Genomic DNA, 12,153 nt, shown 5'->3' on the forward strand with positions numbered 1-12,153 from the left:
CCACCTCTCAGCTGAGGGTGAGCCCACCACCTACCGTGTCCAGAGAAGCAGAGGCTCGCAGGTCTGGCAAGAAGCCCACTTCCAGCAGGTGAAGTAGGAAGCTTTGGTCCTCGATACCATAGACCCGGTCCAGGAATAGCACCATGGGAGCCTTGTGGTCCGGGCAGAAACTGGCCGCCATATCAGGCTCTGTCACAGTGCCGTCTGTGGTGGAGATAGAGAGGTGGAGAAAGTGAAAATAGGATATAAAAAAATGGTGAGATACACAAAGGAGGAAAACAAAATAAGAATATGGAGGTGTTGGGTCTCTGTGTAAATATGACTTGTGTTCTACATGTCTTTCTTGCAGTATTCACACAGCTGGAGAGCTACCCATACATTACATCAAGTCTCTTCTGTTGAAGAAAGCCATATGTATTCATTAGCAGCACTGCAGGGTTTCTGGGGAGGGAGACACCGCTGAGTGATTCAGTTCCCACTGGGCATAGATGTAAATTCAACATCTATTCCACATTGGTTCAACGTCATTTCATTGAAATACCATGGAATCAACGTTGGTTCAACCAGTGTGTGTGGCCAGTAGGTTGTTGGCCAGCCGACAGCTCTCGTTGTGTGGCGGTGCTAGCTAGCAGCATCTTAAGATCCGAGCGTTGCCTTGCATGTGTAGAGCAATCAATAGAGAAGAATACACAGTAACAGAACAGAAATGAGAGGGAGATGAGGAGAGCAGAGCAGGCTTACTCAAAGCTGTGGGAGGTAGACAGACATGCACTGTGAGCTGGGATCAACAGCACTTCAGCACCACCATTGGGTTTCCTACTTTATTATGAATAACTCAACCAATTTTATTGGGCAGTCCTCTACCTTTGTGAATGACAGGCATCTTGAGGGTTACGCTGATGATGCCCACCAGGTCTTCAGTGGGCACTAGGGAGCGCAGGATGGCACGGATACGCAGGGCCTCCCCTTTCCCCTTGTTAATCAACTGAGGGAGGATGAGAAAGGCATTAGTCCTATTGGTGGAGAACATACATTCATTCAACCTTTACTTATCCAGGTGAGTCAGAGTGAACAGATGCTGAGATGTTTCGAATGCAAATGAACTCAGAGTAGGTGAGGGTACATATGATCTGTGATGGGACCATCAGCTAAACTCACGTGCATCTCTGGGGCACAGCGTCCCAATAGGTCGATGAGGGCAGAGTAGAAGGACATGATGGCATTTCCCATGTGAACCACCTCTTCCTCCTCATCATCCTCAGCAGACCTGCCCACAACAAACACAGGAGGGGGAGTGAGAAGGTCTGATGGGTCTTGTTATCTTAACTAACTGATGAGGATCTTACAGGGTTTACTTCGCTATGTACTATTAGCTCTATCCAGCTAGCACATTTGGTTCCTTGGAGTTTTAGGAACGTATGTTTTTGGTTTCCCAATGGTTCTGGGAACAAAGCCATACGTTTCCTGACTGGTAAAATTAAACTTTTTTTAAACGTTCTTAGAACGGAAGTGAAAATTTAGCCTGTTCTGGGAACATACATTTTTAGGTTGCAGGGAGGTTCTGAGAACGCTTTACTATGGTTCCCTGAACGTTTTCCTGGTAGGTTTTATTATTTTCTGAGAATGATAATTATAGGCTATTTGAAGGTAATTAAATTACGGTCTGAGAACATGTTTCATTAAGACGTTTAATAACACTGCTGGCTTAGGTTAACTGTTTTGAATTCCAAGCACAGATAGGACAAATGAATCAGTTAGATTCAGTTAGATTCAAACATGTGATCCTCTGTTCTCTATCCACGCAATCAGTCCACCGCGCCACCAGGATGGAGTTAGCCTGACATACATTTTTTACTCATGCAAAGCTGTTCATTTTAGTCTATTTAAACAGAACCCATTTCAAAGGAAACAAGCACTCTTTAAAACCAGGTGTGAACAATTAATGGATGCGGCAAACACACCTGAACAAGATAGTAGATAGATAACAGAATGTACAGTACCAGTCAAAAGTTTGGACTCACCTACTCATTCAAGAGTTTTTCTTTATTTGTACTATTTTCTACATCATAAAATAATAGTGAAGACATCAACACTATGAAACAACACATATGGAATCATGTAGTAACCAAAAAAGTGTTCTCTCAACCATGTTCATGAGGTAGTCATCTGGAATACATTTAAATTAACAGGTGTGCCTTCTTAAAAGTGAATTTGTCGAATCCTACTTAATGCGTTTGAGCCAATCAGTTGTGTTGTGACAAGGTAGGGGTGGTATACAGAAGATAGCCCTATTTGTTATAAGACCAAGTCCATATTATGGCAAGAACAGCTCAAATAAGCAAAGAGACAGTTCACCATTACTTTAAGACATGAAGGTCAGTCAATGTGGAAAATATCAATAACTTTTAAAGTTTCTTCAAGTGCAGTCACAAGAAACATCGGGCGCTATGATGAAACTGGCTCTCATGAGGACCGCCAACAGGAAAGGAAGACCCAGAATTACCTCTGCTGCAGAGGATAAGTTCCTTAGAGTTTACCAGCCTCCGAAATTACAGCCCAAATAAATGCTTTACAGAGTTCAAGTAACAGACACATCTCAACATCAACCGTTCAGAGGAGACTGAGTGAATCAGGCCTTCATGGTCAAATTGCTGCAAAGAAACCACTACTAAAGGACACCAATAATAATAAGAGACTTGCTTCGGCCAAGAAACACAAGTAATGGAGATTAGACCGGTGTAAATCTGTCCTTTGGTCTGATGAGTCCAAATTTGATATTTTTGGTTCCAACCGCTGTGTCTTTGTAAGACGCAGAGTAGGTGAACGGATGATCTCTGCATGTGTGGTTCCCATCGTGAAGCATGGAGGAGGAAATGTGATGGTGTGGGGGTGCTTTGCTGGTTACACTGTCAGTTATTTATTGAGAATTTAAGGCACACTTAACCAGCAAGGTTACTACAGCATTCTGCAGCGATACTCCATTCCATCTGGTTTGCACTTAGTGAGACTATTATTTTGTTTTTCAACAGGACTATGACACACTTCCAGGCAGAGTAAGGGCTATTTGACAAAGAAGGAGAGTGATGGAGTGCTGCATCAGATGACCTGTCCTCCACAATCATCCAACCTCAACCCAATTCAGATGGTTTGGGATGAGTTGGACCGCAGAGTAGGAGAAATCCATGACATCATGGGGATTTTCCAGTATCTATATTGTTTTCTCAGAAGTGGGGAACATACCTGAACATATATCAATATGGGGTTAATCATTAGACATGTGTAAGCATAACGTAGGCTACTGGATACGTACATGGGTTAATCATTCATTGGCAACATAGGCCTGAACTTGTGAAGGTCAGTGACTATGTACTTTAGTTAATCAACACTAGAACCACAAGCCATGTATATGTATTGGGGAGACATGTTACATACTGGGAAGATATGTTTGTATTAATCAAATACTATTAGAAAAACATATATTAGGAACATATATATGCAATACATGTATAATTGTTTTGTATTAGAACTGTGGTGTCGCCACCAATATTATCTAAACTTGAGCTAAATAAGTCAGATGTGGGGGTAAACAAGCCAGAATTGAGACAGAAAGATAATGGTGGCGCAGGGCCGAGGGGTGTTAATCATTTACATTGAAAGGAGTTACTGTGTATGTTATGCTCTCTTCCATGGAATTGCTCGGCTTCTGTTACTTTTGTAATAAAGTCTAATTTAAATTTACAAGTTCCGGTATCTGAAAAATATTTGATTCAATATTTCCACGACAAGATTCAAGGAAAAGCAGCCAACAAGTGCTCAGCCTATGTGGGAACTCCTTCAAGACTGTTGGAAATGCATTCCAGGTGAAGCTGGTTGAGAGAATGCCAAGAATGTCATCAAGGCAAAGGGTGGCTACTTTGAAGAATCTCAAATATAAAATAGATGTAGATTTGTTTAACACATTTTTGGTTGTTACATGATTCCATATGTGTTATTTCATAGTTTTGATGTTTTCACTATTATTCTACAATGTAGAAAATAGTAAAAATAAAGAAAAACCCTTGAATGAATAGGTGTCCAAACTTTTGACTGGTACTGTATATGTTTTTTTTAAAATATATTCTTAGAACGTTCTTTGAACGTTACTAATGTTTTCTTGTGGTTTTTATGGAACGCTTTCTTAATGTTCTGAGAACATGAGTTTAAATAGAACCATGAGGAAACCTGCAGAAAAAGTTATGCTGAAGTACTGAAATGCACATAGAAGAATGTTTGTTAATGTTTGCTGAACGTTCTGAGAACATGACTTGAAATAGAATGTTATGTGCCAACTGGGTATGCTGTTAGCTCTTGCTCTATAGCTATGGCAGGTACAGTATGTATCTTACACGTCAGAGCTGACCCCCTGGGCAGAGGAGGGCAGGTCCAGAGCAGGGTTCTCAGAGATCTTGATGGCCTCCTTCATGGCTGCTAGCAGCCCGTTACCCCCCTCTCCTCTCAGGGCCGGACCAAAACACTCTGGACGCCTGATCAGTAGCTTCACCACCACACTGGAGTTCTCCTCCACACTCTCACCTGGAACACACACACACCAGGTTAACAAAACAAATATATCAGTGGTAAACTGCATTAGCACATTGACATCGACACAAGATGCACATAAAAATGCATTGGAGGTGGAAAAACACACACACATATATCAACAACTCTGACAGAGACATAATACTCCAACGGGCACCCAAACGCCTCAGAGGTGAACAGCATCAGATATAAACCTCATCTTGTGAGTGCTTGCCAATGTATTGCTACTTTTTTTTGGTCCATCACTGTCAGGAAGGAAATTAATGGCTGCCTTGCTCTTTCAGCCAGGAGCTGTTCCTCCACTGAGCTCTACTGGCACTGAGGTTGTAGCTCCCAGATACTAACCTTCTCAGGCAGTCTAGCCTGCTCTGCAGCATACAGACAGGCCCTCTCTAACCCTGCCTACACCTGGTGTGGATGGCACACAGAGACCAAGGTTCAGTACAGTAGCTGTTGATGGTCATTACAGTACAGTGTCCTAGCTACCATTAACAAAGACAGCAAAGCGCAGGAAGGAGAGGTAGCGCTCGCCCTCTATGGGGTTCCAACTGATGTCAGGGTAACCTTTGTCCAGCAGCATGGGACAGCTCTGGAGCCCACAGCCTGCTAGGTACGTCACCACCTGCAACACACAACCAGGACACAATCAGGGCACACCAAGGTCACAAATCAGGACACAATCAAGACACAACCAGGACAAGCTTAATAACAGACACATGGACTGAGGATAATCTTAAACACATAGACACAAAACACTAATTCTAATGCACACACATCAACATACACAAATCCACTAGAGACAGCATCTCCTACCTTATCCAGGTCAGGTTCCTCCAGGGCCAAGGCCAGGCCGTTATTGTCCATCACAGAGGAGGCAGCCACGTCTAGAGGAGTAGAGCCCCTCATGGCCGGAGACGCTGTGGGAAGAAAACATATATAGGATCCCATTAAAGTAGCTTCTTTCTTACAGGCATTTACAACAATTATGGTATATAGAGAACGAATCTCCATTCCACTAAGTCTGAGGTAGTCAGCAATTGTGTACATTTGTGTCTTTATTTTTATTTTTTATATATAGTCTGTAATGTCTATGTTAGTGTTTTAAATGTATGCAAATTGCAAAGTAATTTTGTCTGTAATGTATTTTTCGTTATGTGTGGGACCATAAATCATTGAGATGGAAGATAGTGGGAGTAACAAAGCCAACAGCAGGGGGCAGCATTTACACTCATGAACCAGGACCAGGCTCTGATTGGACTGGCAGATTGTTCATCTGTCAACTGATCTAAACCAAACTTTCCAACTCCTACTTGCAACAATTACACATAGCTTATATTGTTTCACTGAGTTTATCCAAGCCTATGAACACTGCTTGAGGAGAAATCACTGATGTAAAGGACACTTCAATTTCTGTATTTTCATAAACAGAAATATTCAAAAATGTGTAAAATATTGGTTCACACTAACTCAAAGACTTTGTCTAATACAGGTGCAAGACTGTGGTTAGATTATCCTTTGCCTGTGGACCATTCTGTGTGCGAGGTATTCCAGAAGAGAAGCAATCTCTCTCTGCCACAGCAGGGTGTTCAGGGTGACTGTGGCATCTCTCCTGATAGAATGTACAATTACCCTCTCAACTGATGAATTCTCAACACGACCGACTGGCAAACAAACAAACAAACAAACAAACACACACACACACACACACACAAACACACACACACACACACACACACACACACACACACACACACACACACACACACACACACACACACACACACACACACACACACACACACACACACACACACACACACACACACTTGTTCTCAGATGTGTGTCTAATGTACGCAGACTGACAGCTCAAGGACCTAACCTGAGGCCCCAATGAGATTATTGTCCATAATAATGAGAACAGCGTCAGAGATGTTGTCACACCCAGTGTAACTACAGTATGAGCCAGTTGTCAATTAAGAGACCCTGGTTAAATCATGTCATTTTCCTGTCAGATATGCTCCATAAAGCCAGAGGTGTAAAGTGCTAAGCAAGGTCATAAAAATAACTGACAAACAGGGAAGGAGTGCCTTGAACTTGCCCAATAATAAACGCTTATTTTTGTTTTAATACAGTGTGCCCTAACAAATATGACCCAGGTGTACCTACCCAGGCCCACGCTGCTGTTTTCCAAGAGGTAGCTGAGGTGGTCAAACATGGCCTTCTGGTTCTGACGACTGATCCTGCAGAAGTAACACAGGAAGCGACAGCAGCTGGCCACCATCTTGGGGAATGCTATCTCCTGAGAGAAGAAGAAAGAGAATAGACTTAATGGAGGTTCAACCTGTACAATTCTCAGTACAAAACAGACACTTAGCTGACGTACAGTGCATTCGGAAAGTATTCAGACCCCTTGAGTTTTACCACATTTTGTTACGTTACAGCCTTTTTCTAAAATTGATTAAGTCATTTTTTTCCCCCTCATTAAATCGACACACAATACCCATAATGACAAAGCAAAAACAGGTTTTTAGGATTTTTTTTACATCGGTATTCAGTCCCTTTACTCAGTACTTTGTTGAAGCACCTTTGGCAGTGATTACAGCCTGGAGTCTTCTTGGGTATGACACTTCAAGCTTGGCACACCTGTACTTGGGGAGTTTCTCCCATTCTTCTCTGCAGATCCTCTCAAGCTCTGTCAAGTTGGATGGGGAGCTTCGCTGCACAGCAATTTTCAGGTCTCTCCAGAGATGTTCGATTGGGTTCATGTCCGGGCTCTAGCTGGGCCACTCAAGGACATTCAGAGACTTGTCCCGAAGCCACTCCTGCATTGACTTTGCTGTGTGCTTAGGGTCGTTGTCCTGTTGGTAGGCGTACGTTCGCTCCAGTCTGAGGTCCTGAGTGCTCTGGAGCAGGTTTTCATCAAGGATCTCTGTACTTTGCAACATTAATCTTTCCCTCGATCTTGACTAGTATCCCAGTCCCTGCCGCAAAAAAACATCCCCACAGCTTGATTCTGCCACCACCATGCTTCACCGTAGGGATGTTGCCAAGTATCCTACAGACATGACGATTGGCATTTACACCAAAGAGTTCATTCTTAGTTTCATCAGACCAGAGAATCTTGTCTGAGAGTCTATAGGTGCCTTTTGGCAAACTCCAAGTGGGCTGTCATGTGCCTTTTACTGAGGAGTGACTTCCGTCTGGCCACTGCACCATAAAGGCCTGATTGGTGGAGTGCTGCAGAGATGATTGTCCTTCTGGAAGGTTCTCCCATCTCCACAGAGGAACTCTGGAGCTCTGTCAGAGTGACAATCAGGTTCTTGGTCACCTCCCTGACCAAGGCCCTTCTCCCCCAATTGCTAAGTTTGGCCGGACGGCCAGCTCTAGGAAGAGTCTTGGTGGTTCCAAACTTCTTCTATTTAAGAATAAATGGAGGCCACTGTGTTCTTGGGAACCTTCAATGCTGCGGACATTTTTTGGTACCCTTCCCCAGATCTGTGCCTTGACAGTCCTGTCTCAGAGGTCTATGGACAATTCTTTCAGCATGGCTTGGTTTTTACTCTGACATGCACTGTCAACTGTGGGACCTTGTATAGACAGGGATGTGTGCCTTTCCAAATAATGTCCAATCAATTGAATTTACCACAGGTGGACTCCAATCAAGTTGTAGCAACATCTCAAGGATGATCAATGGAAACAGAATGCACCTGAGCTCAATTTTGAGTCTCATAGCAAAAGGTCTGAATACCTGTTTTTTATTTTTAATAAATGTACTAAAAAGGTCTAAAAACCTGTTTTTGTTTTGTTATTATAGGGTATTGTGTGTATATTTATGAGGATATTTAAAAATATAATACATTTTAGGCTTGGCCTCCTGAGTGGCACAGCTGGCAGCTTCATTAAATAGTACTTGCAAAACACCAGTCTCAACGTCTACAGTGAAGAGGCGACTCCGGGATGCTGGCCTTCTTGGCAGAGTTCCTCTGTCCAGTGTCTGTGTTCTTTTGCCCATCTTAATGTTTTCTTTTTATTGGCCAGTTTCAGATAGGGCTTTTTCTTTGTATCTCTACCTAGAAGGCCAGAATCCCAGAGTCGCTTCTTCATTGTTCACGTTGAGACTGTTGTTTTGTGGGTATTATTTAAAGAAGCTGCAAGTTGAGGACTTGTGAGGCATCTGTTTCTCAAACTAGACACTGTAATGTACTTGTCCTCTTGCTCAGTTGTGCACCGTGGCCTCCCCCTCCTCTTTCTATTCTGGTTTTCCTAATGATCAATTATCCTTTTAAAATGATCAACTTGGATGAGCTAACACAACATGCCATTGGAACAAGAGTGATGGTTGCTGATAATGGGCCTCTGTACACCTATGTAGATATTCCATAAAGAATCTGCCGTTTCCAGCTACAATAGTAATTTACAACATTAACAATGTCTACACTGTATTTCTACACTGTTATTTTAAATGGACAAAGAAATGTGCTTTTCTTTCAAAAACAAGGACATTTCTAAGTGAACGGTAGTGTATATATATATATTTTTAGAGTAAGGCTGTAACGTAACAAAATGTGGAACAATTCAAGGGGTCCGAATACTTTCTGAAGACACTGTACTATAAGTAGATGTAAAGCTTCGCTCTCACACAAGCAAAGTGTGTTGAGTCTACTGAGTACTTGGTTTCCTCAGGGCTTGTTACTATAAATCCCCTTCACTAATGAATGCCTGCTGGGATGTGTTTATTTCTGCACTCCTCTGCCTTCCCAACACACACTCAGCCTCCCTGCTACGTGCAGTACAGTCACCCTTACATTGCTCTGCAGCACACACACATTGAAGCTCTGGAAAACCTGACTTTTATGTATTAAATCCTACCACCAATATTTTCTCAAGCTTTTATTTAAAAAATAAAGCACGGTACCCACTCTATATACAAGCTCTCAGTAATTTATTAATTAAACCACCAATGTTTTGTCACACAGTGCCTTCTTCAGGGATATATCATGAATGATTGAACCAAGGTATATGGTTTGATTGCCCCCTGTTATTTTGGTATGGTTCAATAAGGATAAAGGATAGATCAGGGAAACAGGGAACACACAACCATATTGGAGGTCTGGTGAGGTGACCAAACAATAGTGCCAATACTTACTATTGGGCAATGGTACCAGAGGAAGCTTGCGTTACCTTTCTCACACAACTACAGTATCCATTTCAACACACACTTTCCACGCCCCCATTGTTAGAGCTCAATTTATGTCCAGAACTTTACTGAGGGTCAGGGCTGTTGAAATGCCTGGTTTATTATGTAAATTATGTAAATAGTCTTGTAGAACTCTGGTATTGATGATCCATTTGAGGGTGAGTCATTGATATGAATGCTCAGAGTGAAAGAGCTGTGAACTCAGCTGGCCCACATCTGCCACCACCTTTCACACTGTGTTTGTAAGCACCATGGCATATTAGGCAGCCATCATTCAAAATGGATTCATACATACAGTAGCATGGGAAGGGTGTGGCGTGCACAGGGGAGGACCAGGAGGTTGAACTCTGACTTCTATTCAGGAATGGGATCCTAGCCAGAGTTCTCAGATTAACAGTGAGTACAGTGAGGACAAACCTAGCCTGCCTCTCTCCTTCCACATTGAGTCCAAACCTAGAGTCACTGGGTTCTGATTGTGACAGTGGAGCCCAGTTTGCACCACAGGATCCAGAGATGGCCTCAATGAAGCTGGAAGACTGCAGTTAAACACTGGAGCTGAATGTCAACATTAAAGATGAAGAAGAGGAGCAAAATGGGAAATCTGTTTATCATGGTACGGGCAGGTTCTATCTTTCTAGAAGTTACCCACTGGGCACAAACTGGTTGAATCAATGTTGTTTCAACGTATTGTGACGTGGAATCTGTGTGAAAAATATATTGGATTGGAAAAAGGCATCAACGTAAACTATTGTTTTGAAGGTGGAATTTCAACTACAGGATTATGTTATAATTTTAACATATTTTCAACATAGACAAACATTGAATGCAATATGTTGAATTTGTTCCTTTGAAACAATGTCAGATCTTCAATGTTATATCCACTATAAGAATAGGTCGGGCAGCATTTCCTACTGGAGAGTTAAGGATAACTTAAAAACACAGTAACATATACATAAAATAGAGAAGCCTTAATACTGCTCTGACTGTGGAGAGTTTCTCTCAACTGGGCCACTTAAAAATACACCAAAGTAAACACACAGGAGAGAAGCCATACTCCTGCTCTGACTATGAAAAATGCTTTATAACATCAAATGACCTTAAAATTCATCAGAGCGCACACGCAGGAGAGAAGCCTTACTTCTGCTCTGACTGTGGGAATAGTATCTCCGTGTTGAGCTACTTAAAAAGACACCAATGTATACATAAAGGATAGAAGCCTTAGTACGGCTCTGACTAAGAAGTTTCTCCCAATTGGGCAATGTAAAACAAACCAACGGATACATACTGGAGAGAAGCCTTACTACTGCTCTGACTGTGGAAAGTGCTTCACAACATCAGCTGAGCTAAAAGTTCAGAGAATACACACAGGAGAGAAGCCTTACCACTGCTCTGACTGCGGGAAGAGTTTCTCTCAACTATGGATGGGCAGGTTATTTGAGTATTCAAAAATCCAAATGGATGTTAATATTAGATTACTTGGGAGAGTATTAATACAAATAATAATACAAATAATGTATTTTTTAAAAGTCTGTCTAAAATTAAATACAACTATCTAAGTGACATTGCTACATAGCCTACGAGGATAAACCATGACATTCACCAAATTTATAAAAAAATGTTTTTATGAGTACGTCCCATAAAAAAGACGCACCCGAAGCCTACACATTTCACACATGTATCTTGTTGTTATTGTCAGTCAATCAAAGTGGCGCTACAGTCAGAGGCTCCATGTGTAGCAAGTGAAGTAAAAGATTTCTAGTCAATGGAAAATGGAATTCAAATTATGGAATTAAGTTGGCTAAATGAGAAGGAGTAGGCTACAATGATCAACCAAAAGGTAGGCTATTGTTTAATATGAATGGAGTTATTGTAGACAAGTTCGGGGAGCACAGCAAAATAGCCTCAATTAGTCTTATTATGTTAGCTAGCTAGCTAGCTTCTTTACAACGATTTGATGCAGTCAAGACAGGCACTACCAGATGGTAAGATCGATAACTTATGGCTACTGGCGGATTTACCATTAGACAGAAGAGGTAATTGCCTCAGGCCTCATGTCATCAAGGTGCCTAATGAGCTGGGCATAATACAATTATTGTAATTAAAATAATTTTTCCAGTGTGGTCCTTCGCATCTGTGGTGGAATGTGACCGAGCTACAGCTGTGTTTGTCAGACAAGGATTCTTCCTGAAATTCTTTCTCACAGTTTGGGCTACACTCTAATATGACCCCCAGTGGAAAGATGAGTTTCTCACAAACGGTGTTCTCCGTTTCGCTCTACAACCCCCACAAGTGTCATGGTACCGGGATGAATGTAACCCCAAAAAATGAATGGAAGTGAATAGGGCATTTCCACATTAAATGTATATGGGTAATTCCAG

The 12,153-nt window shown here is 42.0% G+C and overlaps 1 protein-coding gene across 1 annotated transcript in view; it reads right to left on the bottom strand.

Annotated features, from left to right (window-relative positions):
- Positions 1-12,153, bottom strand: part of LOC112256660 (ryanodine receptor 3) — a 162,539-nt gene that overhangs the window by 37,247 nt on the left and 113,139 nt on the right. Inside the window, exons 41-47 of the mRNA XM_024430062.2 lie at positions 6,745-6,877; positions 5,392-5,495; positions 5,065-5,200; positions 4,386-4,572; positions 1,159-1,267; positions 865-985; positions 35-204 (exon numbers count right to left, since the gene is read on the bottom strand). Coding sequence (XP_024285830.1) covers positions 35-204; positions 865-985; positions 1,159-1,267; positions 4,386-4,572; positions 5,065-5,200; positions 5,392-5,495; positions 6,745-6,877 — 960 coding nt within the window. The remainder of the gene's footprint in view (positions 1-34; positions 205-864; positions 986-1,158; positions 1,268-4,385; positions 4,573-5,064; positions 5,201-5,391; positions 5,496-6,744; positions 6,878-12,153) is intronic.

Source organism: Oncorhynchus tshawytscha, linkage group LG08, assembly GCF_018296145.1.
Source record: "Oncorhynchus tshawytscha isolate Ot180627B linkage group LG08, Otsh_v2.0, whole genome shotgun sequence".
Classification (NCBI taxonomy): Eukaryota; Metazoa; Chordata; class Actinopteri; order Salmoniformes; family Salmonidae; genus Oncorhynchus; species Oncorhynchus tshawytscha.